Consider the following 23,621-nt stretch of genomic DNA (forward strand, 5'->3'; position numbering starts at 1 on the left):
TTCGCTTGACCATATTATCTTGTCATTTATTTTAAGAGCTTCAATAGCTCAACGGGTAAAGGAGTGGACTGAAAACCCTACAACGTGGTGATCGACGCAGTGGTCGACGGTTCAAACCCCGCCTGTTGCACTATTGTCGTACCTACTCCTAGCACAAGCTTGACGCTTAGTTGGAGAGGAAAGGGGAATATTTTTGTCATTTAACATGGCTAATATTCTTTCTTTAAAAAATATTATATCGATGAGAAAAATGCTTAGGTGTCGATGGAGAATATTCGACAGCTGGACTGTCTTTAAGTGACTTACCGACTACTTGTCTGTGAAAGTCCCGTCAAAATAGGTTCAGCCGTTCCGAAGATTAGCCCGTTCAAACAGACAAAAAGACAGACATGTAAAATTTTTTTTAAACAGTTGATTCAGTTATGGTACACTTCAAATAACCATATGAGCTTAATATGAGGTAGTTATTTTGAAATTACAGACACACACTACAATTTTATTTATTAGTATACATTCGTACTCAGCCGGCATCAGCGTTGGTTTTATTTTTATGTTTTACTAGAGGATGCCCGCGACTTCGTCCGCGTGAATTTAGGTTTCTAAAAATGCCGTGGGAACTCTTTGATTTTTCGGGACAAAAAGCCTATGTCCTTCCCCGGGATTTAAGCTAACTCTGTACCAAATTTCATCAAAATCAGTTAAACTGTTGAGCCGTGAAAAGCTAGCAGACTAGCTAGGGTTTTGTTCAGCTACTCACGAACAACTAGCAGCCCTCCTGGGGTGTTCCTAATATTAGGAATCCCCAACGAGGAGCTACCAACGATCCTGGAGCGCGGCAGGAAGGTCGCCTACTCCACGGGCACTATCTACATCAGGTTCTTCACGGATGAAGGACTAAGTGATGTACCGCCCGGGCATAACTTAGAGCCTGAAAACCGAGAGGAGCCTGATGTGGGTGGTGACATGGATGTGGATGAACTAACCAGTCAGCTCCCTGCAACACCTGAGCCCTCCGTGAGCACAGTCCTCGACAGAATCGAGGAAATGCTAGCGGACCCCCGGACGAACCTTATACGACCCCGGGAGAAAAAGGCGACACAAGACGCTCCAGAGGAAACTGCCCCTGCCGAACAACCCCCGGCACAGAGGGCGACGGAGAAATGAAAATTATCCAAACCAACCTCCAGCACAAACACCTTGCCACGGCCACGTTACGTAGGCAGCTGGAGGTTGAAGACGAGACCATCGCCCTGATCCAGGAGCCGTGGGTCAGGGGAAAAACTATATGTGGTTTCGGAAGCTGTCATGGTAAGATCTTTTCACACAGCACCGACGAACCACCAAGAACATGCATCTACACTCCACGCTGTATTACAGCGTTACTACTAACACAATACTGTTCCAGAGATCTGACAGCAGTCAAAATAAATAACGGAATACAACAAGGCATGGGGCGACCACCAAGACCGGTGGTTCTAGCATCAATATACATGCCCATCGAAGACCAAATACCACCAAAAGAACTGGTGGAACTTGTAATACACTGTGAGGATAACGACATCGATTTAATTATCTCTGTCGATAGCAACGCGCATCACAACCTATGGGGATGCAAAGTCAACAACAAACGTGGTGAGCAATTTGTGAACTATATACTAACCACTAACCTAACAATTATTAACATAGGCACCGAACCGACCTTCGTGACGAGTAGGTACCAAACCATAATTGATATAACCTTAGCGTCAACCAGAGCCGCAGATCAGGTAAAAAACTGGCGAGTCAGTGACGAGCCTTCACTATCTGACCACAGGCGGATATGCTACGAGCTAGATCTCATGATAACTCCACACGTACCAAGGAGAAACCCAAGAAAAACCGACAGATTAAAATACAAAAGCCTGCTGACACATCAGATAGGCGTAAATAAACCACAAGACATCGATGATATCGCCAACATCGAAGAAAACGTAAATAAACTAACGAAATATATTAAGACAAGCTATGAACAAGCTTGTCCCCTAAAGAAAAACAACATAAAGCAACCATCGAAAAACAACTGGTGGGGTCCTGATCTGGAAAGAATGAGGAAAAAACTCAGACATCTTTTCAACAGAGCCAAAAACACCAAGCAAGAACAAGATTGGGACAACTATAAGGAAGCCCAATACCAATACAATAAACGCGTCAGGGAAAAGGAAAAAGCTTCCTGGCATAAGTTCTGCACAAGCATAGAATCAAACGATACTGCTGCTCGCATACGCAAGATTCTAGCAAACGACAACACCCGCACACTCGGCTCACTGAGGAAAGCGGACGGAACATACACCAAGGACGACAAAGAGATAAGCGAAACGCTCATCGAAACACACTTCCCTGGCTGTAGAATAGTAGATTCAACAAACTGGGGAAGCACCCTTGGTCACCATCCAATAGAAGAGGATTGGGACTTTGCCAACAACATAGTCACGCGAGATAGAATCAGCTGGGCTATTGACACCTTCCACCCTTTCAAAACAGGAGGGACCGACACCATTTTCCCAGCACTTTTACAATGGGGAAAACTTCAACTGACACCATGGCTGGAAATAATATACAAGGCCTGCATAGCATACAAATACATACCAATGGCCTGGAGAGAAGTGAAAGTGGTCTTCCTACCAAAACCTGGAAGGAGTGACTACACATTGCCAAAGTCTTTCAGACCAATCAGCCTTACATCTTTCCTACTAAAAACGCTCGAAAGACTTGTCGACAGGTCCCTCAGGGACAGAACCTTAAAACATCTACCTTTACACTCACATCAACACGCTTACAGTACGGGCAAATCAACAGAAACCGCACTTCATTCTGTTGTTACCAAAATCGAACATGACCTCGAAAACAAATTATCGACACTAGGCGTGTTCATAGACATTGAAGGAGCCTTTGATAAAACAACTTTCGATAGCATAGACAAAGCCTTGGGAAGATACAAGGCGTCAAAAACCATACGCAGCTGGATAAGAGCTTTACTAGAACAGAGAATCATACAACTAGACATCAACGGAGTCACAAAAGGCATAGTGGCGAGAGGCTGTCCTCAAGGAGGTGTCCTGTCACCAATACTATGGAACCTTGTAGTTGACGACCTGATAACCAAACTAAATAAAAGTGGGTTCTATACCATTGGTTATGCAGATGATCTCACCATCCTAATCAGTGGTAAGCTAGAAAACACATTATACGAAGTCATGCAACGAGCTTTGCGCTTAATAGAAAGATGGTGCAATGAAAACGAACTTACAGTAAATCCGAAGAAAACAGAGATGATACTGTTTACCAACAAAAGGAAAATTGAACTAACCAAACCACCAACTTTGTTTAACACAAGCCTTGAACTGTCCGCAGAGGTAAAATATCTCGGTGTGACACTGGACAGCAAACTCAGCTGGAAAAGGCATACAGAAGATAAAACCAAAAAATCACTAGCAATACTAAACCAATGCAAACGCATGCTAGGGAAAAAATGGGGGCTAAAACCAAAGATAATGAAATGGTTATACCTATCGGTAGTAAGATGTTCACTAACATATGCTGCACTTGTATGGTGGCCAAGAACTCTCCTTACTACCGCCCAGCAAGAACTACAGAAATTTCAACGACAAGCATGCCTCGCCATTACCGGCTGCATGAGCACCACACCAACAGCAGCGTTAGAAGTCATATTGGGCATTCCGCCCCTACACATACACATCAAAGAAGAAGCAACACTCGCAGCCCTGAGACTGAAAACCTCAGGGCATTGGAAAGAACAAAACACAATGCACACTAAAATTCTAGGGCAAAGCATAAACAAAGAACCACGTTTGCAGTGGAAATGCGACAGAACCGAAAAAACAACACATACTAGACAAAAACTACAAGATAAACTCAGAGAAGAACTTAGATCCGAAGCCAGCACAAGACACAATAGAAGTGTACACCGACGGATCCAAAACGAAAACGGGCACAGGAGCTGGAGCCTACTGCCAAGAACTAAACATGAGAATAAGTCACGCACTCGGTAAGGACAACTCTGTCTTCCAAGCAGAGTGTGTGGGCATTATGACCGCGGCTATAGCCGTGGCCAATCGACAGGTAACAAACTTTAAAATTAACATTAACTCTGATAGCCAAGCTGCTCTTAAAGCCTTGGCTAGATTCTCGACGACCTCACAACTCATACAAGACTGCCACAAGACTCTGGAAACACTCGCCATGTCAAACGACATCACCCTAAGGTGGGTCAAAGGACATGATGGAGACCAGGGAAACGAGGCGGCCGACGCACTAGCACGAAAGGCTACGACATTGAAGGTGATCGGGCCAGAACCTATTGTTCCCATACCCTTCAGTGAGTATAAAACCTGGTTGCATGAACTAACACAAAAAGAGCATTCCCAACTATGGGCGAACACAACAGACTGCAGGCAAGCCAAAGAGGCTTTCCCCAACATAGACAAACGGCAAACTAACAAACTACTCCGCCTGGACAGAGGTAAACTTAGGAAGGTGGTGGGACTCATAACAGGGCATAGCCCACTAAACAAACACCTTTTCGTTATAGGTGTCACCGACAGTCCTTTGTGCAGGGCATGCATGGAGGTCGACGAAACACCGACGCACGTGGTCCTAGAGTGCACGGGCGTAGCAGAACAACGCGAACGCCATTTGGGTTCCCCGACCTCATTCCATGAAGCCCTCGGCAACCTGGGCGGTCTACTCGGCTTCTGGAGTGAGCTTGGATGGCTGGAGTGAAGACTTCAGCGGGGAGGGGCAATGCACGCACAACAGACGGAAACGTTTAAGTGCGGAAACCAGCCCAGAGCGAAGAAGAAGAAGAAGATGGACAGGGCTATTGATTATTGAACAAACAAAATGGCACCGACTCAGTGGTGCTTTAGCATCAATGCAACCTCAGTGACGTCTGGATTTCAAACTGGTCGTTCATTAGTATCTAAGAGGTGGCGCTAATTTATTTGGTTCCAAAACCGTAAAAAATTTTGTTCGCTTGACCATATTATCTTGTCATTTATTTTAAGAGCTTCAATAGCTCAACGGGTAAAGGAGTGGACTGAAAACCCTACAACGTGGTGATCGACGCAGTGGTCGACGGTTCAAACCCCGCCTGTTGCACTATTGTCGTACCTACTCCTAGCACAAGCTTGACGCTTAGTTGGAGAGGAAAGGGGAATATTTTTGTCATTTAACATGGCTAATATTCTTTCTTTAAAAAATATTATATCGATGAGAAAAATGCTTAGGTGTCGATGGAGAATATTCGACAGCTGGACTGTCTTTAAGTGACTTACCGACTACTTGTCTGTGAAAGTCCCGTCAAAATAGGTTCAGCCGTTCCGAAGATTAGCCCGTTCAAACAGACAAAAAGACAGACATGTAAAATTTTTTTTAAACAGTTGATTCAGTTATGGTACACTTCAAATAACCATATGAGCTTAATATGAGGTAGTTATTTTGAAATTACAGACACACACTACAATTTTATTTATTAGTATACATTCGTACTCAGCCGGCATCAGCGTTGGTTTTATTTTTATGTTTTACTAGAGGATGCCCGCGACTTCGTCCGCGTGAATTTAGGTTTCTAAAAATGCCGTGGGAACTCTTTGATTTTTCGGGACAAAAAGCCTATGTCCTTCCCCGGGATTTAAGCTAACTCTGTACCAAATTTCATCAAAATCAGTTAAACTGTTGAGCCGTGAAAAGCTAGCAGACAGACAGGCAGAAAGACAGACACACTTTCGCGTTTATAATATTAGTATGGATAGAGAATATTAGCCATGTTAAATGACTAATATTCCCCTTTCCTCTCCAACTAAGCGTCAGGCTTGTGCTAGGAGTAGGTACGACAATAGTGTAACGGGCGGGGTTTGAACCGTCGACCTTTCGGTTTTCAGTCCACTCCTTTACCGGTTGAGCTATTGAGGCTTCAAGTTTTCAATTCAGGGTTACGTTGTTTTCTGACTTACGGTATGCACGAAGCTGCTGTAAGCGAAGTAGTTGGTGATATGATAGAACTACCACAAACAAGACTTCCGCGGAGTAAAAAAGGAGCGGCGAACGGATAGGTTCCAATAGTGGTTAGTGTTCCACCAACAATCCTCGCCTGCTCCTCTGGGAGAGCTGAAATGATAATAAAGAACGACATATTGTGAAGGGTCCAACAATTTATCTTCTTTGGCATGCAGATATAGGCTATTACGACGTAAACATCCGTTAAGAAAGTATTTTTGATAATGTAATCCGTATTTTTGAAAATGTCGTTTGTCGGGCCCAGATTTTAATCAGATGTTCGAGTGGCAGAATCTAAATATATAAAAGGAAAAGGTGACTGACTGACTGACTGACTGACTGATCTATCAACGCACAGCCCAAACTACTGGACGGATCGGGCTGAAATTTCGCATGCAGTTAGCTATTATGACGTAGGCATCCGCTAAGAAAGGATTTTTGAAAATTCAATCCCTAAGGGGTTGAAATAGGGGTTTGAAATTTGTGTAGTCCACGCGGACGAAGTCGCGGGCATAAGCTAGTCTAAATATATAAAAGGCAAAGGTGACTGACTGACTGACTGATCTATCAACGCACAGCTCAAACTACTGGATGGATCGGGCTGAAATTTGGCATGCAGATAGCTATTATGACGTAGGCATCCGCTAAGAAAGGATTTTTGAAAATTCAACCCCTAAGGGGGTAAATTAGAAGCTTGAAATTTGTGTAGTCCACGCGGACAAAGTCGCGGGAATAAGCTAGTCTAAATATATAAAAGGAAAAGGTGACTGACTGACTGACTGACTGACTGACTGATCTATCAACGCACAGCTCAAACTACTAAAAGGATCGGGCTGAAATTTTGCATGCAGATAGCTACTATGACGTAGGCATCCACTAAGAAAGGATTTTGGGAAATTCAACCCCTAAGGGGGTGAAATAGGGGTTCGAAATTTGTGTAGCCCACGCGAACGAAGTCGCGGGCATAAGCTAGTATTTTATATGAAGCTATTGTGAGCTATTAACACTTGTCGGAAACCGATTTTGTGTCATAATGTACTGCCACTGGAACATGCAATTAAAATCCGGGCCCGACAAACGACAAGTGGGAACGGGGTGTAACGGGATAAAATAGGGATTTGAAATTGGTGTAATCCACGCGGGGATATGGGGTTATGTATATTCGGTAAATTACATACTAGGATGTATGATATTATTTCGTTCAGTATTCCCCGCATATTGAGGGGTGACATCTATTAGTACCATAAATCAGTAAAGTACGTGGCCGAATCTCATTTCGGCTTTGTCGAGACGTGTCTCTGTCACTCACGTTTTGTCGATCTCAACGACAAGAACAGCACTCTACTAATCTGATATCTCCTCCTAAAGGTCGATGTACATTACTTTCAGCCGCATACTGTAATAATAGGGTCTTGGAGTGTAGTAATAAAATGTTGTTGTTATGAAAGAGAATAATTAAAAAAATCATGATTTTTATTTATTTTTAACCAAATCAATTATTAACGGAAAGCCAATTAGGACGTCACAATGCGTTAACGACAAATATTTTTTTATTTTTTTATTTAAAAATAGAGTAATTTTTGCTCGAAAATATTTCCTATGTTGAAAAAAACCAGCCAAGTGCAAGTCGGGCTCGCGCACCGAGGTTTCCGTAGGTATTAGTATAGTATAGCAGTAAGATAACTATATCAAGTGGGGTTTCATATGAAAGGTCTTTACCTGTGCATTCTAAAACAGATTTTTATTTATTTTTATGCATCATAGTTTTTGAATTATCGTGCAAAATGTCGAAAAATACGACTGTAGTACGGAACCCTCGTTGCACGAGCCTGACTCGCACTTGGCCAGTTTTTTTTCTCAACAACACTTTTCCTAAACCCTTTTCGCGCACTTGATTTCGGTGAAAATCATCGTGCCTCAATAGCTTAACGGTGAAGGAGTGGACTGAAAACCGAAAGGTCGCCGGTTCAAATCCCATCCGTTGCACTATTGTCGTGCCTACTCCTAGCACAAGCTTTACGCTTAATTGGAGGGGAAAGGGGAATATTAGTCAGTAACTTGGCTAAGGTTCTTTAAAAAAAAAACACTTACCAGGAGGTGCTTCCTCTTCAATCTGCGTTATAGATATAGCAGATGCTAAAAATACAAATTCCAAAACAAAAAATAACTTAGCAACCATTTTGATGACACGACAAATATCTTCTGGCCTATAGGCTAGTTCTATAATTTTTTTGTATGTGGTACTGTTATATATACTGCCTTTTTATCTCATTTTAAACCGGAATAATTTTACTATATTTATCAATCTATATACACATAAATAAAATGGTTGTGTTTGTCTGTGATTTCGAAATGGCTGTTTTTAGGGTTCCGTAAGTCAAGGAAAAACGGAACCCTTATAGGATCACTTTGTTGTCTGTCTGTCTGTCGGTCTATCAAGAAAACCTATAAAGTACTTCCCGTTGACCTAGAATCATGAAATTTGGCAGGTAGGTAGGTCTTAGAACACAAGTAAAGGAAAAAATCCGAAAATTGTGAATTTTTGGTTACATCACATAAAACAATTAAAAAATACAGTATATTTCTACGGCTATACCTACGACGTTTGCCCGACTAGTTTCGAACCCATCCGGGGTCCTTTATCAAGGGGGTCGGTTCGCGCACGCGTCGCGTTTAAGATTAATATACTATTATATATAATGGAAATCACTCACGATAGTTTAAACGCTAAAACAATTAAAATATTATGTTCAATTTTCAAAGTAAGATAACTATATCAAGTGGGGTATCATATAAAAGAATTTTATCTATAAATTCTAAAACAAATTTTAATTTATTTTTATGTGTTTCAGACCAGACGAATCTTCTAATGTCCCGAAATACCCGATGTCCTCAGTCCTGGGAAAGACATCGGATTATGTAGGATTGAAATCAATCGTACGTAAAATAGTTATTTTGCTCGGATCAAGTCGCGGGTAACTTTAATGTCCATGCTAAATAGTTTGAGAATACAGTACAATGACACCAGAACTGAACAGACTGTTGAACAGGAATAACTTAAAAATAAAAAAAAATTAGGCAATAAATAAATCAAACGTAATATGAACACTAGAAATGCACTTGATTTGCTTGTCTTGTTTTGTCGTCCTTCATACAATATTATATTGAATATCATCATCATCATCATCATGATCAACCCATCGCCGGCTCACTACAGAGTGAGAAGGGGTTTGGCCATAGTGTACCACGCCAGCCAAGTGCGGATTGGCAAACCTCACACACCTGTGACTGTGTGTGTCACACATAACACTATGGCGATCTCTTACCCCCGTATTCACAAACATTACTATGAGGTCTCACAGTGCGCTCCAACGCACAATGTAGGATTGATCAATCAGATAACGGTGTCACGTCAATTATCAATAATCTGATTGGTGGAATCCACACTGTGCGTTCGAGCACACTGTGAGACCTCATAGTAATGATTGTGAATACGGGTGTTAGACGTGCAGGTTTCCTCACAATGTTTTCCTTCACCATTAAAGCAAGTTTTAATATTTAAAACGTACAATTAACTCCGTAAAGTTAGAGTTGCGTGCCCTGGAACGAACTCCCGACCTCCGATTAGGAGGTGGACGTCCTAACCACTAGGCTATCACAGCTAGCCAGTCTATATAAAAATGGTGTCATCATGATAAAAGTGTTTTACTGTAGAGATTAATTATGTTTAATGACAAACAAAAACACCTCTTTTTTAATCTACTTCAAATAAATAGTAATCGTTTTAAATATTTATATTCGTTCTACTTAAATAAACAAAACGCGAGTTATGGCAGTTCGTTCCAACAGCTACACGACCTTCGAGCCGCCTGGTAATGGCCTAATTATGTGAATAGGCCTAATCATAAAGGCCTATTATACATAAATTAAAAATTATAACTGTATTTACGCTGCTCTCTATTGAAGAGTGTCTTTTAGGCAACTCTAGTTCACCGAAAAAAACCGGCCAAGTGCGAGTCAGGCTCGCGCAACGAAGGCTCCGTAATACAGTCGTATTTTTTCGACATTTTGCACGATAATTCAAAAACTATGATGCATAAAAATAAATAAAATCTGTTTTAGAATGCACAGGTGAAGACCTTTCATATTACGATACCCCACTTGATACAGTTATCTTACTTCGAAAATTGAAAATACTAATTATTAGTTCAATGACCACAATTTAATTTTTTTTGTGGGATGTAACCTCAAATTTTTACCCGAATATCTGTTATAAGACCTACCTACCTGCCAAATTTCATGGTTCTAGGTCAACGGGACGTACCCTGTAGGTTTCTTCACAGACCGACACACAGACAGACAGACAGACAAAGAACAAATTGATACCATAAGGGTTGAGGTACGGAACCCTAAAAATTGACTACGGCCAAAATTATAATAATTTTTAACAGTTTTAAATCATAAACTCTATAATATAGCTACTTCTGTAGGAGCGGTTTGCGAAACTGAAGCGGCAATGGGCAGGGCTCATAGCTCGGAAAACCGATAGACGTTGGGGGTCTCAAGGTGCTGGAATGGTGACCTCGCACCGGTAGGCACAGCGTTGGAAGGCCCCCCACTAAGTGGACTCCCTTCGAGTCGTCTGATGTCGTCCATCAGACGACTCGAAGGGAGCCGCTGGATTCAGGCGTCCCAAGACCGTGGCGTGTGGAAGTCCCTACAAGAGACCTCCAGCAGTGGACATCTATCGGTTGATGATGATGATGATAGGTACTTAGTAGAAAAAGTTAGGTAATAAGAGTTATTGTAGTTCTATAGTAATATTTTTTGGAGTCGGTGCCAATGAGGTGCAAATGTGGAGTCACAAAACAATATGAAGAGTAGATAGACGGTTCGTGCAGCTAATTGGCATCGGCTCAAAAAATATTACTATAGAAATAACTCTTGTATACATAATATATTGGGTAATAAATTAAATTTATTTTACTTTTTAGTGTTTGTGGTTATTGAAGTCGGTTTTGTTTAAAAAGAAGGTTTTTTATCTATATATATTTTAAAAGAATATTAGCCATGTTAAACGACTAATATTCCCCTTTGCTCTCAGATTGAGCGTCAAGCTTGTGCTAGGAGTAGGTACGACAATAGTGCAACGGGCAGGGTTTGAACCGTCGACCTTTCGGTTTTCAGTCCCTATACCCGTTGAGCTATTGAGCTCAACGGGTAAAGAAGATATAGAGAAGATACGACGATAAGGATGTTGGAGTCAAACAGAATTTTATTATTTCATTGTATTTGTTATAGACTTTTAATACAAAAAAATACCGGGTAATTATTTATTACTACTATGTGACTACAATGAAATTACAAATCGGTACATGAAAAATTAAAATTAAATAAAATAAATAAAAACTGTTAGCAATCATTCGAAGTTCTTAAGAATTGTTCCTAATCCAGGTGACGTATCGGGAAACTCTTGCGTAGACACCAGGCCAGTGGGCCGAAGCGCATTGAGCACCAAAACTGGTGACACCCACCACCACATTGCTGCGAAGGAGAGCGGTGCCCGAGTCGCCGAAGCACGAGCCACGACCGCCGGCTGGCCAGATAGCGCACAGCATGTTTGCGGTGATGGTACCACCGCCATAGATGCTTTGGCATCTAGCTTGGTTGACCGTCTGGAGCCCAACGTGACGGAGCGATTCCGATGGGCTTCCATTAACCTAGAAAGAGATTTATACAAAAATTTATTATCGTGGTGTCGTGATTTATTTATATTTTGTCAAGATTTGGTAAAGGGTAAAGGAATAATTTAATAAACGGGATTTTAAAACTCCGTTAGTGCGAGTACTGTCGGCGGTACATGTGTTCGGGACTGGGTCATGAAATGTTTTCGATTGAATAACGCCATCTAGTTGCAATTATGGCAACCGCCACACAGTAAAGTTTTTAGTAAGTATGCCGCTGAGCAACATTCCTAATGGAGCATGCCTGAGACTTCCATAAGAATTTACTCTTGTCACCAAAAAAAAATTGTATTGAACTTACAGAAGTTAATCCCCATCCAATAGCTATAACATTGGCGTTGTCAGGGATATTGAGGTTGGCTCCAGCGAGAGATCCAGCTCGAATGCTGGCGGAGCCGATTGGGATGGCAGTGGACACCCTGATCACACCGACGTCGTTGTCGTGGTTCCGTGAGTTGTAGCTCGGGTGGCCGATGAGTTGAGCCACGTTGAGCTGTCTTCCTCCACTGCTGACGTTGGTTGAGCCAACCCGGGCGCGGTATCTATTTGCCGCGGCATTGCGTCTGTGAACAAACGTTAACACTTCCGCGTTATAGTAAACTGGATCTTAACTGCCTTGTTTTAAAGCTCAAGTTTATCTACATCCAGCGCTCCAAGCGGAAACGTTACGAAATTAAAATCAGTGGCATTGAATTTTTGACTTCAATTCAAGGCTCTTTAGGTCCATTTTACTTTAACGTTATTGTGTTTCGACTCTTGAATTCTAGCAAAGTTGGTGATACGTAAAATCCTGTACTAAGCGTACAGGTAATGATTCTGAGCACAACTAAATTTCGCATCCTCTTCTTACTAATAGGTATAATATGAAAAAGACAGACATAGTTTTACAGTTTTACCTATGGTTTAAATTTGTACCGTGCACTAAAATTTAGTCTCTAAATGTAAAATTCATGTTCCGTCCCTTTTTAGGTGCTTTTTAGCAATATTCAAAACAACAAGATGCAGATAGTCTAAATTTAGTTTAGAGAAAGACAAGAGAATCGGCGCCAGTGTAAAAGGATAGAAGGTCTACGTTCTTACTTACGGCCAACAATGAGCCGCCGAAAGCATAGATCTGTTGTTAATGATGGTACACCCACAGTTGTGACGGAATTGGACGTTGTTAGTGGTTATTTGAAGAGATCCGGCAAACGGATAGTTGTTAATATTCGTCACTGATCCGCCGATGATCCTCTCGTGTTGCTGTGGGAGTGCTGAAATACAAATAAATTAAAGGTTTATTTCCCTAACAGAACAATCATCATGATCAACCCATCACCGGCTCACTACAGAGCACGGATCTCCTCTCAGAGTGAGAAGGGTTTTGGCCTAAAACCTTTTAAAATAAAAAATAAAATAAAAATCTTTTTTATTCGAATAAACTTTTACAAGTACTTTCGAATAGTGAGATGCATCTACCACTGGTTCGGAATGCCTTTCCTACCGAGAAGAACCAGCAAGAAACTCGGCGGTTGCTCTTTTCAAATATTTGATATAGGTACAAGATTATGCCATGTATAAAATAGTATTTGCAGTCTTGTGCGTTGCTGGAACGAGCTGCAGGTCAAATCCACGCTATTTTATCATTTAGATAATCTTCAATTGTGTAATATGCTTTTTTCAGGAGCATATTTTTAACAGATTTTTTAAACTTGTGCAAAGGTAAGTCCAAAATAGTTTGCGGGATTTTATTATAAAAGGTAATAAACCCATACCCACAAATGACTTTTGGACTTTCCTGAGGCGGAAGGCAGGAGCTGCAAGCTTATTTCTTTGAGAACATTATGGAGAACTCTCAGGCATGCAGGTTTCCTCACGATGTTTTCCTTCACCGTTAAAGCAAGTGATATTTAATTAATTAAACGCACATAACTCCGAAAAATAGAGGTGCGTGCCCGGGATCGAACCCCCGACCTCCGATTAGAAGGCGGACGTCCTAACCAGTAGGCTATCACAGCTTCAAATTATTACTTACAAAAAAAAATCGGTCAAGTGCGATTCGGACACGCACGTGAAAGGTTCCGTAGCATCGTACTAGAAATAATACTGTTTTTTTTTTTAAATTTTCTTTTTGAAGTTTATATTATTTGTTGTTATAGTGGCAATAGAAATCTTTAATAATATTATAATATTTTCACGGCCAACAGCTTAACCGATTTGCATGAAATTTGGTACAAATGTAGCTTATATCCCGGGGAAAGACATTTCGGAAAATCAAAGAGTTCCCACGGGAATCTTAAAGGCCCACCCGTCTGACCGATTTATATGAAGTTACAGAGGTAGCTTGCATCCCGGAAATTGACATAGGCAACTTTTTATCCCGGAAAATCAAAGAGTTCCCATGGGAATATTTTAACTGACAGACGCAGTCGATGTCGCGGGCATCATCTAGTATATTATAAACTAGCTGATGCCCGCGGCTTCGCTCGCGTGGATTTAGATTTTTTTAAAACCCGTGGGATTTTCCAGGACAAAAACCGGCCAAGTGCGAGTCAGGCTCGCGTAATGAGGGTCCCGTACTACAGTCGTATTTTTTAGACATTTTGCACGATAATTCAAAAACTATGATGCATAAAAATAAATAAAAATCTGTTTTAGAATGTACAGGTGAAGACCTTTCATATGATACCCCACTTGATATAGTCACTCACTTCGAAAGTTGAAAATACTAATTATTAGTTCATGACCACAATTTTTTTTTTGTGTGATCTAACCCTAAATTCACGGTTTTCAGATTTTTTCCCAAATGTCAGCTATAAGATCTACCTACCCGCCAAATTTCATGATTCTAGGTCAACGGGAAGTACCCTGTAGGTTTCTTGACAGACAGACAGACAGACAGACAACAAAGTGATCCTATAAGGGTTCCGTTTTTCCTTTTGAGGTACGGAACCCTAAAAAGTAGCCTATCCATCCGTTTGTACTTAATTTGTACGATAAGCATGTTGGTGATAATTAGTTAGCGTTAGGAAAGCGTACCATTGGAAGGCCTCCCACTGGGTGGATAGACGACACCAAACGAGTCGCAGGGAGCCGCTGGATTCAGGCGACGCAAGAACGTGGTGTGTGGAAGTCCCTACAAGATACCTATGTCCAGCAGTGGACGTCTATCGGTTGATTATGATGATGATGATGAAGAATATACTTACAAGCAACTGTTGTAAGGCCTATGGCCAGTAAAAGTACGATTGTCTTCATGGTCCCAGGTTTGAATATTTAGACACGAATTAATTATTACTAACAATTTGTTTATTTATATAATAATAATGTATCAGTAATTATCAGCGTTGATTAGATAAATTTCGGTAGGTATTTATTAATTATCACTCAGATAATAAATTGGGGAAACCTAATATCTATCTATCTATCTACATAATATAATAAAATAAAAAGATGACTGACTGACTGTTTGACTGACTTGTATCAATGCACAGCTCAAACTATATAGGACAGATCGAACTGAAATTTGGCATACAGATAGCTATTACGACGTAGACATCCGCTAAGAAAGGATTTTTGAAAATTCAACTGTACAGACGTCCACCGCTGGACATAGGTCTCTTGTAGGGTCTTCCACATGCCACGGTCTTGCGCCGCCGCCATCCAGCGGCTCCCTGCAACTCGTCTGATGTCGTCTGTCCACCTATAGCGGGGAGATGTCCAACGCTGCGCTTTTTGTGCGAGTTTGCCATTCTAGCAACTTGGGACCTCAACATCTATCGACTTTTCTAACAATCTGCCCTGTCTATTACCACTTCAGCTTCACAACTCGTTGAGCTATGTCGGTCACTGTGGTTTTCCTACGGATCTCTTCATTTCTGATTTGATCACGTAGAAAAACTCCAAGTATAGCACTCTCCATCGCCCGCTGAGTGACTCTGAGCTTTCTTAAGAGGCCCATGTCTCGGATCCTTGAATCAATATTGATGATGATGATCAACCCTTCATCGGCTCACTACAGAGCACGGGTCTCCTCTCAGAATGAGAAGGATTTTGGCCATAGTCTACCACGCTGGCCATGTGCGGATTGGTAGACTTCACACACCTTTGAGAACATTATGGAGAACTCTCAGGCATGCAGGTTTCTTCACGATGTTTTCCTTCACCGTTAAAGCAAGTGATATTTAATTAATTAAAACGCACATAACTCCGAAAAATAGCGGTGCGTGCCCGGGATCGAACTCCCGACCTCCAATTAGAAGGCGGACGTCCTAACCACTAAAAACATTAGGTACACTCCTTTCCTTGGGCACTCATGTAAAACGCGTAGACCTTTTATCTATAGGAACAGATAAGCACATTCGCGCAAAGCCGATGCTCACAAATACATTTGGATTAATTACAATAGATTACCTGATTAAAGAGACTTAGTTGTCTAATAGCTAATAAATAATACTTTAAAGGATATTTTGGGATCATATATATAGCAAGACTTACATTAATAATAGCTTTCATAGTTTAACGACTTGACAATGTGGAAACTTCATATTTTTTTAGCCGTTTGCCTTGCGACCTCTGAGGGTAAGTTATAAAAGCATTTTTTTAAAAATTCAGATACAAGTCAGCCTGACTGCAATCTCACCTAGTGGTAAGTGATGATGCAGTCTAAGATGGGCGCGGGCTAACCTGGAAGAGGTATGGGAGTTTTTATTAAACCCATGCCGCTTTGGTTTCTACACGGCCCGCTACCGTACCGGAACGCTAAATCGCTTGGCGGCACGGCTTTGCCGGTAGGGTGGTAACTAGCCACGGCTGAAGCCTCCCACCAGGCCAGACCAGAAATTTAGAAATTATAAAATTCCAAACCCCTGCCAGGAATCGAACCCGGGACCTCCCACTAATAATGACCACAGCGCTAGCACTGCGCCAGGGAGGTCGTCATTTTTTTTTATTCAATGATACTTATTGAGAACTTAGCCTTTGGGACCCTCGTAGTTTCGTTAAATTATAACTATCACCTCATCATCATTTTGACTACCTCCCTGGCGCAGTAGCAAGCGGGAGGTCCCGGGTTCGATTCCCGGCAGGAGCAGTTTTGGAATTTTCTTATAATTATCAGTAGGTACGAGAGCCTGTCTACCTTGTACCTGTACCTGTCCTGTACCTGTCTCCATTTTTGCTACCGTTCTACTTACAACTAGTCTACGTATAGTACGTGATAGGTCGAGATGGAGAACGCCCCGCACTCCCGCACAGCCCCCACACTAACCTGGTGCGGGCGAGCGCGAGTGACGTGCAGGTGTGCGGGGCACCCCACCGCCTCATACCCCGATTGTCATCTCGATCTGTCGCGTACTATAGGTACCTAACAGCCGTACTCAGAGTCGCTAATCGTTACTTAAGATTGAGTTAAAACAAGACAGATTTATGTGAGAGATATAGCTCTGTCTCGTTAAGCGACTCTGAGTACGGCTGTGAGTTAACCTCGTTCTAATATTATAGCGCTTCCGCAAAAGGGGAGGATAGTGGGAGGATCAGTGGTCAATATCAGCCAGTACCCCTTCGCGGCGGTGATGCTAGTGTCCTGGAACAATGCGGCCTTCCGCCAGGACTGTGGCGGAACCATCATCAACAACAGATCCATCATGTCCGCTGCCCACTGTTGGGTGTAAGCATTTCTTATAATCACAATACCCATCCATACTTCTATACTATACTTGCTGACCCGCCCCGGCTTCGCTCGTGGGGGTTGAACTTTCAAAAATCCTGAAACACAAATTTCTTTATTTGTGACCGAAAACCCAAATACCAATTTTCATGCAAATAACTTGAAAATTTACGGACTTTCATACAAACTTTCATCCCCTATTTAACCCACTTAGGGGTGGAATTCCGCAAAATCCTTTCTTAGTGGATACCTAACCTTTACAAATAACAGACCCTCCAAATTTCATGTTTCTAGGACCAGCGGTTTAGGCTGTGCGTTGATAAGTCAGTAGGTAAGTCAGTCACTCAGTCAGACAGTCAGGACTTTCAATTTTATAAAAATAGATTAAGATAAATGCGAAAGTGTGTCCGTCTGTCTGCTGGCTTTTCACGGCCCACCGATTTTGATGACATTTTGTACAGAGTTAGCTTACATCCCGGAGACGGACTTCCGAAAAACCTAAATCCATGCGCAAGTCGTGGACATCAGCTAGTGTTAAATATTAGATATTAAGTGACTAATTAATTTTAATTACTATAATCTATAATATAAGTTTTTCCCGTCATGCTTCCTTGAACGGAGTCATACGTAGGTCTCTTGTCACGGCTAATGTGCCTGCAGTATTGGAACCTGCAGGTTTGGCACGTAGCGATGGCAAGAGACGTACGAGGATGGTTCTTACGGAGAGAAAAATTTTAAAAATTTAAATCGACTGTAGGCGGAACGAAGTTCGCCAGGGCAGCTAGTATTTAATGAAACTAAATAAGTTTAATATGAAAAGTATTCCTCCATTTTTGTAGAGGAAAGAATGTTCGGTTTGCAGTCCGAGTCGGTTCAACCAACGCAAACAGTGGCGGTGCTTTCCATTACGTAGCAAGACATATCACCCATCCCAGCTACGATATTGGCACATTCATGAACAACGATATTGGGATAGTACGGTTATCGACTGCAATTTCATTCGGGAACAATGTACGGGCTGGATCGATTGCGGGATCGAATTTGAATGTCCCAAATAACGCCAACGTTTGGGCGATTGGATGGGGTCTCATGAGTGTGAGTACCTACTTCATCATCATCATCATCATCAATCTATCACTGGTTTATAGATAGACTACTGAGCACGGGTCTACTTTCAGAATGAAAAGGTTTTGGCCATAGTCCTACTCTCATAGTTGATTAGGGGTTTTTTTTTAAGAATATTAGCCATATTAAATGACTAATGTTCCGCTTTCCTCTCCAACTAAGCGTCAGGCTTGTGCTAGGAGTAGGTACGACAATAATGCAACGGGCGGGGTTTGCAGTCCACTCCTCTACCCGTTGAGCTATGGAGGCTTGAGGGTTGGTTTGCACATGCACTCTATGTCTCATGGGTGGTAGATTCCTAGACAAATAAAATTGTGCATAAAATATAAAATTGTGCCTACTTACTAACACAGTCATAACTACTTTATAACTAACTAGCTGACCCGTCCCGGCTTCGCTCGGGTGGAATTTCGAGGTGCCAATAGAGGAGGGGGTTGAATTTCCAAAAATCCTGAAACACGTATTTCTTCATTTGTGACCGACAACCCAAATACCAATTTTCATGCAAGTACCTAACTTGAAAAATGACGGACTTTCATACAAACTTTTATTCCCTATTTAACCCACTTAGGGGTGGAATTTCGAAAAATCCTTTCTTAGTGGATACCTACTCTTTACGAAGAACACTCCCTCAAAATTTCATGTCTCTAGAACCAGCGGTTTAGGCTGTGCGTTGATATATATGTCAGTCAGTCAGCTGAAAAACAAAATAGTTCACTTAATCTATGCTGGTCATTGAATATTATGCTCCGGCAGGCATTGCAGCTGGGTGAAGCTCTTTATTCCCTCATTCATAGTTTTTATAACCTTTATGATACAATCAACTCCATAAAAGTGGCAAGCTAGCATAAAATGTAGGTAATCAATAATTTTAAATACATTTCAACAATTGCGGACCGGCAGGAATCGAACCCGCGTCTCCTGGGATCGCGCCCGACGCTCTGACCACTAAGCTACGGCTCGCTTGCTGGCGGTGACGAAATTTGTGATATAATATATGTTCACTCAGTACTGAAGCGACTGTTTATGCCATCTAGTATAGCGGCAATTTTGCAGTTATCGAAACTTTTTTTAAATTTTTTATTCAAACACAAGTTAGCCCTTGACTGTAATCTCACCTGGTGGTAAGTGATGATGCAGTCTAAGATGATAGCGGGCTAACCTGGAAGGGGTATGGCAGTTTTTATTAAACCCATACCCCTTTGGTTTCTACACGGCATCGTACCGGAACACTAAATCGCTTGGCGGCACGGCTTTGCCGGTAGGGTGGTAACTAGCCACGGCCGAAGCCTCCCACCAGACCAGACCAGAAATTTAGAAATTATAAAATTCCAAACCCCTGCCAGGAATCGAACCCGGGACCTCCCACTAATAAGACCACAGCGCTCACCACTGCCCCAGGGAGGTCGTCATATTTCACGTCACAAACTACTTTGAAAGGCCCATATTACAATGCAGCTCTTTGAACGAGAAATGACATATTTGCTTTTTACTATATTTTATAATTTTTATAGTAATTTACCTACACTTCAAGGAAATTTCTAAATCATTTTAAATACTCATTTCACTTCTCTACCAGAGAATAAACGTCTGTTCATGGTTTTTAATTTAATTTTCAGTGGGGGGGACAATTATCTGAACAACTACGTCATGTTCAACTCAATGTAGTAAGCCAGGGTGATTGCCAGAGAGCTTACGGTGCTAACGCGATCAATGCCAACATGCTCTGCGCGGGCTGGCATACGAATGGCAGAGGTTCCTGCACCGCGGATTCCGGCGGTCCTCTGCTTCTCAGCAATACAGCTGTGGGTGTCACTTCTTTTGGCACTGGATGCGGGGAGGCACGCTGGCCTGGCGTTTATGCCAGGGTTTCCAGATACACTGACTGGCTTCGAGCTAATGCCTAGTTAATCAACTAATAAAAATATTATAGATAATAATATGTACTTCCTTTGTTTTTCAATATACCTAACATCATTAATTTTATTCATTACTAGCTTATGCTCGCGACTTCGTCCGCGTGGACTACACAAATTTCAAACCACTATTTCACCCCCTTAGGGGTTGAAATTTTAAAATCCTTTCTTAGCGAATGCCTACGTCATAACTCATAATACCTACCCGCATACCAAATTTCAGCCCGATCCATCCAGTAGTTTGAGCTGTGCGTTGATAGATCAGTCAGTCAGTCAGTCACCCTTTCCTTTTATATGTATAGATTTATTATAGAATAATCGTTAACGACGTATGCCAGACATTTTTGTAGCTGTAAGTATTATAAAAAACAACAAGATGTTATTGCCAGAGAGCTCACGGCGTGAATGCTAATATCTCTGTGCGGTCTGGTATGCGGATGCCAGAAATTCTGGCGTCGATACAACGGTTTAAAGGGGTAATTTTCAAGTTTTTAAACCCAGCGAGTCATTTTAAGTATATGTAGGTATAGATAAACAGCTGTCTCACTAAGGTAAGGTAAGATAAGGTATAGACCTTAATCAAAACAGGAAGAAAACTGCTGCGCCGGAGCTTAACATAAATGATATTAGTTTCTTATTAAGTTTTAATTGGAGCGCCGCCATCCGGAAAATGGTCGGTGGAACGGAATCTTCCGTGTAATGCAAATTTCGCTCCATAATCACTTCTGAACAACGACTTTTATGTATTACTGGATGATATGGTTTTTTCACACTAATATCTATTACTAGCTTATACCCGCGACTTCGTCCGCGTGGACTACACAAATTTTAAACCCCTATTTTACACCCTTAGGGTTGATCTTTAACTATGAGATTTTAACATAATATGAGCTTAATAAAATATGTCATACTGCTAATTGTAAAAATATTAACTACAAAACTTCTTTATAGACACTTCAAAACTGACAGACTTTCATACACAATTCAAACCCCTTTACCCCTTTAGGGGTTGCATTTGAAGAATCCTTTCTTAGCGGACGCCTACGTTATAATAGCTATCTACATGCCGAATTTTAGCGTGATCCGTCCAGTAGTTTGAGCTGTGCATTGATAGATCAGTCAGTCACTCAGTCAGTCAGTCACCTTTTACTTTTATATATATCTATTATAAAGGCGAAAGTACTGCACGGAAGGTGAGTAATCACGTCACTATCCGTAAACTACATTTTTTTTAATTTTTTTAACATAAAAATAGAGGAATTTCAGGGGGAAAATATTTTTCATGTTAAAAAATTTAAAAATATTGGTCGTTTGCGCCATGTGACGTCTTTAATCGCTTTCCGTACAGCGTAAATAATTAATTATTTAAAAAATAAAAATCGTGATTTAAAAAAAATATTCTCTTTAATAATGAATAATTCTAGCCCTATAAACTCCCAATATAGAAACAATCACGTAATTTTATTACTACAGTCCAAGACCATATTTCTAACTTTTCTCATTTTAAATCCAAAGGGTGATGGGCAATTTGAATTAATATTAATAGACCACAAACGTGGCCCTAATCAAAATGCAAAAGAGAAATTAATTAACATGTCCCATCAAATTAAATGATCCCGATCTAAAATGTTTTCAAGGGTCTGAACTTGGACATCTAGTATTTATTACTGTTATTCGGTAGGTTACTTTTCGTAACAAACGTAACATTCGAAACGTACAGCTACTATACAGGGTATAACCAGAACGCTAGCAAAAACTTAGCGTTATTGTTATACTACCTAATCACAATCTAACAATAACGTTATATTTGTGTCATTTTAGTGATTTAGAATTTTTCAAATGCAATGTACAGGGTGCTAAACTCGGGTCAATGCCCCGCCTACGACGCGGTATTGACTGTGGTTGTGAATATGGTGATAGTAATGATGATGATGACGGTGATCCCTTAAGACGTAATGGATTTCAGTACAACATTACAACCCGCTTAATTGATAGGAATGCTATGACGTACCTTACCCTTAGCTTACAGGTTTGTAATAAGGTATTCCAGAGTGAGTGGTGTGAAAAATATTTTATACAATGCCTAAATATTTTAGGTAGGTACCTATTCTATGAAATGCCTAGGTATATAATACCGGATTATAGAGATTGACGGTGGCAACATACACTGTGATACGCAATAGGCTTGATGGAAATTACGTCGATGTGTAATTTTATAATAACACGGCCGCTGAATGAGTCAGCCTAGTGGAAGGTTTCCAGCTCACTGCGCTTTCTCGCTACGGCTTTGAGCTCATTTTCCGCTTTAGAGGTTTGTTTTCTTTCTCTTGTTAAGCTTCGATTGAACGCGTTAGATACATATGTGTTTTCGTATGTTGTATTTACGACTACCAAATAGTTATGTATTATAATGTGATCTAATGTTTTTTTTGAGTTCGTCAATATATCGAAACAATAACGAACCGTCCGCGTGGACTACACAAACTTCGGTTGAATTTTCAAAAACCCCTTCTTAGCGGATGTCTATGTCATAATAGCATGCAAAACTACAGCCCGATCTGTCCAGTAGTTTGAGCTGAGCGTTAATAGATCAGTCAGTCAGTCAGTCACCTTTTTCTTTTATATATTTCGATATATACTAGCAAGCCGCCCTGGTTTCGCACGGGTGTTCATCCCTGTGTTGGGGACAATACGCAGAGAAACTTTCAGCTTTTATAAATTAAGGTAGATCTCCAACTCGCTAGATCTTTCTCTATATTTAGTGTAGAGTTTCATTAAATTTGCAACATTGTGTACCGCACGGACGCACGGCTCACTGCGAAAGTGCACTAAAACTAAACTAAAACTATTTTGGTCGTAATTAAAATCGAGCACTATGTACAATGCTAATGCGTGGTTGAGGTTGGAAATGCTAATCGTTTTTGTACAACAAAATTGGAATTTCAGTGGAATACATTTAGCAGGAACCAAATCCATAGGTACCTATCTACATAATATCTAAATAATATATGAAAAGAAAAGGTGACTGACTGACTGACTGACTGATCAGGGTAATTTTTTTACAATAAGTAAGTAAGTATGTAGCTATAATTTTTTAAAAGTTACACGATCTTTGAAATATGCAACTTTGAGCGT

At 41.0% G+C, this 23,621-nt stretch overlaps 4 protein-coding genes across 5 annotated transcripts in view; 3 read left to right on the forward strand and 1 right to left on the reverse strand.

Annotated features, from left to right (window-relative positions):
• The window catches only part of LOC117993503 (dopamine receptor 1-like), a 228,085-nt gene that overhangs the window by 52,978 nt on the left and 151,486 nt on the right, over positions 1-23,621 (forward strand). The window lies entirely within an intron of this gene.
• LOC138404024 (uncharacterized) lies at positions 749-4,861 on the forward strand. The gene is made up of 2 exons (XM_069506761.1): positions 749-1,632; positions 4,589-4,861. Exons 1-2 carry the CDS (start codon positions 1,161-1,163, stop codon positions 4,777-4,779), a joined length of 663 nt encoding a protein of 220 aa, XP_069362862.1. The 5' UTR covers positions 749-1,160; the 3' UTR covers positions 4,780-4,861.
• LOC117993436 (trypsin CFT-1-like) lies at positions 11,487-15,529 on the reverse strand. Its single transcript, XM_069506738.1, has 4 exons — positions 15,415-15,529; positions 12,883-13,051; positions 12,100-12,361; positions 11,487-11,774 (listed from the first exon to the last, which is right to left on the reverse strand). Exons 1-4 carry the CDS (start codon positions 15,527-15,529, stop codon positions 11,487-11,489), a joined length of 834 nt encoding a protein of 277 aa, XP_069362839.1.
• Positions 16,310-20,477, forward strand: LOC117993437 (trypsin CFT-1-like). Its single transcript, XM_034981235.1, has 4 exons — positions 16,310-16,358; positions 17,280-17,445; positions 18,285-18,540; positions 20,190-20,477. The coding sequence occupies exons 1-4, from the start codon at positions 16,310-16,312 to the stop codon at positions 20,475-20,477; spliced, it is 759 nt and encodes a 252-aa protein (XP_034837126.1).

This window comes from Maniola hyperantus, chromosome 24, assembly GCF_902806685.2.
Source record: "Maniola hyperantus chromosome 24, iAphHyp1.2, whole genome shotgun sequence".
NCBI classification, from domain to species: domain Eukaryota; kingdom Metazoa; phylum Arthropoda; class Insecta; order Lepidoptera; family Nymphalidae; genus Maniola; species Maniola hyperantus.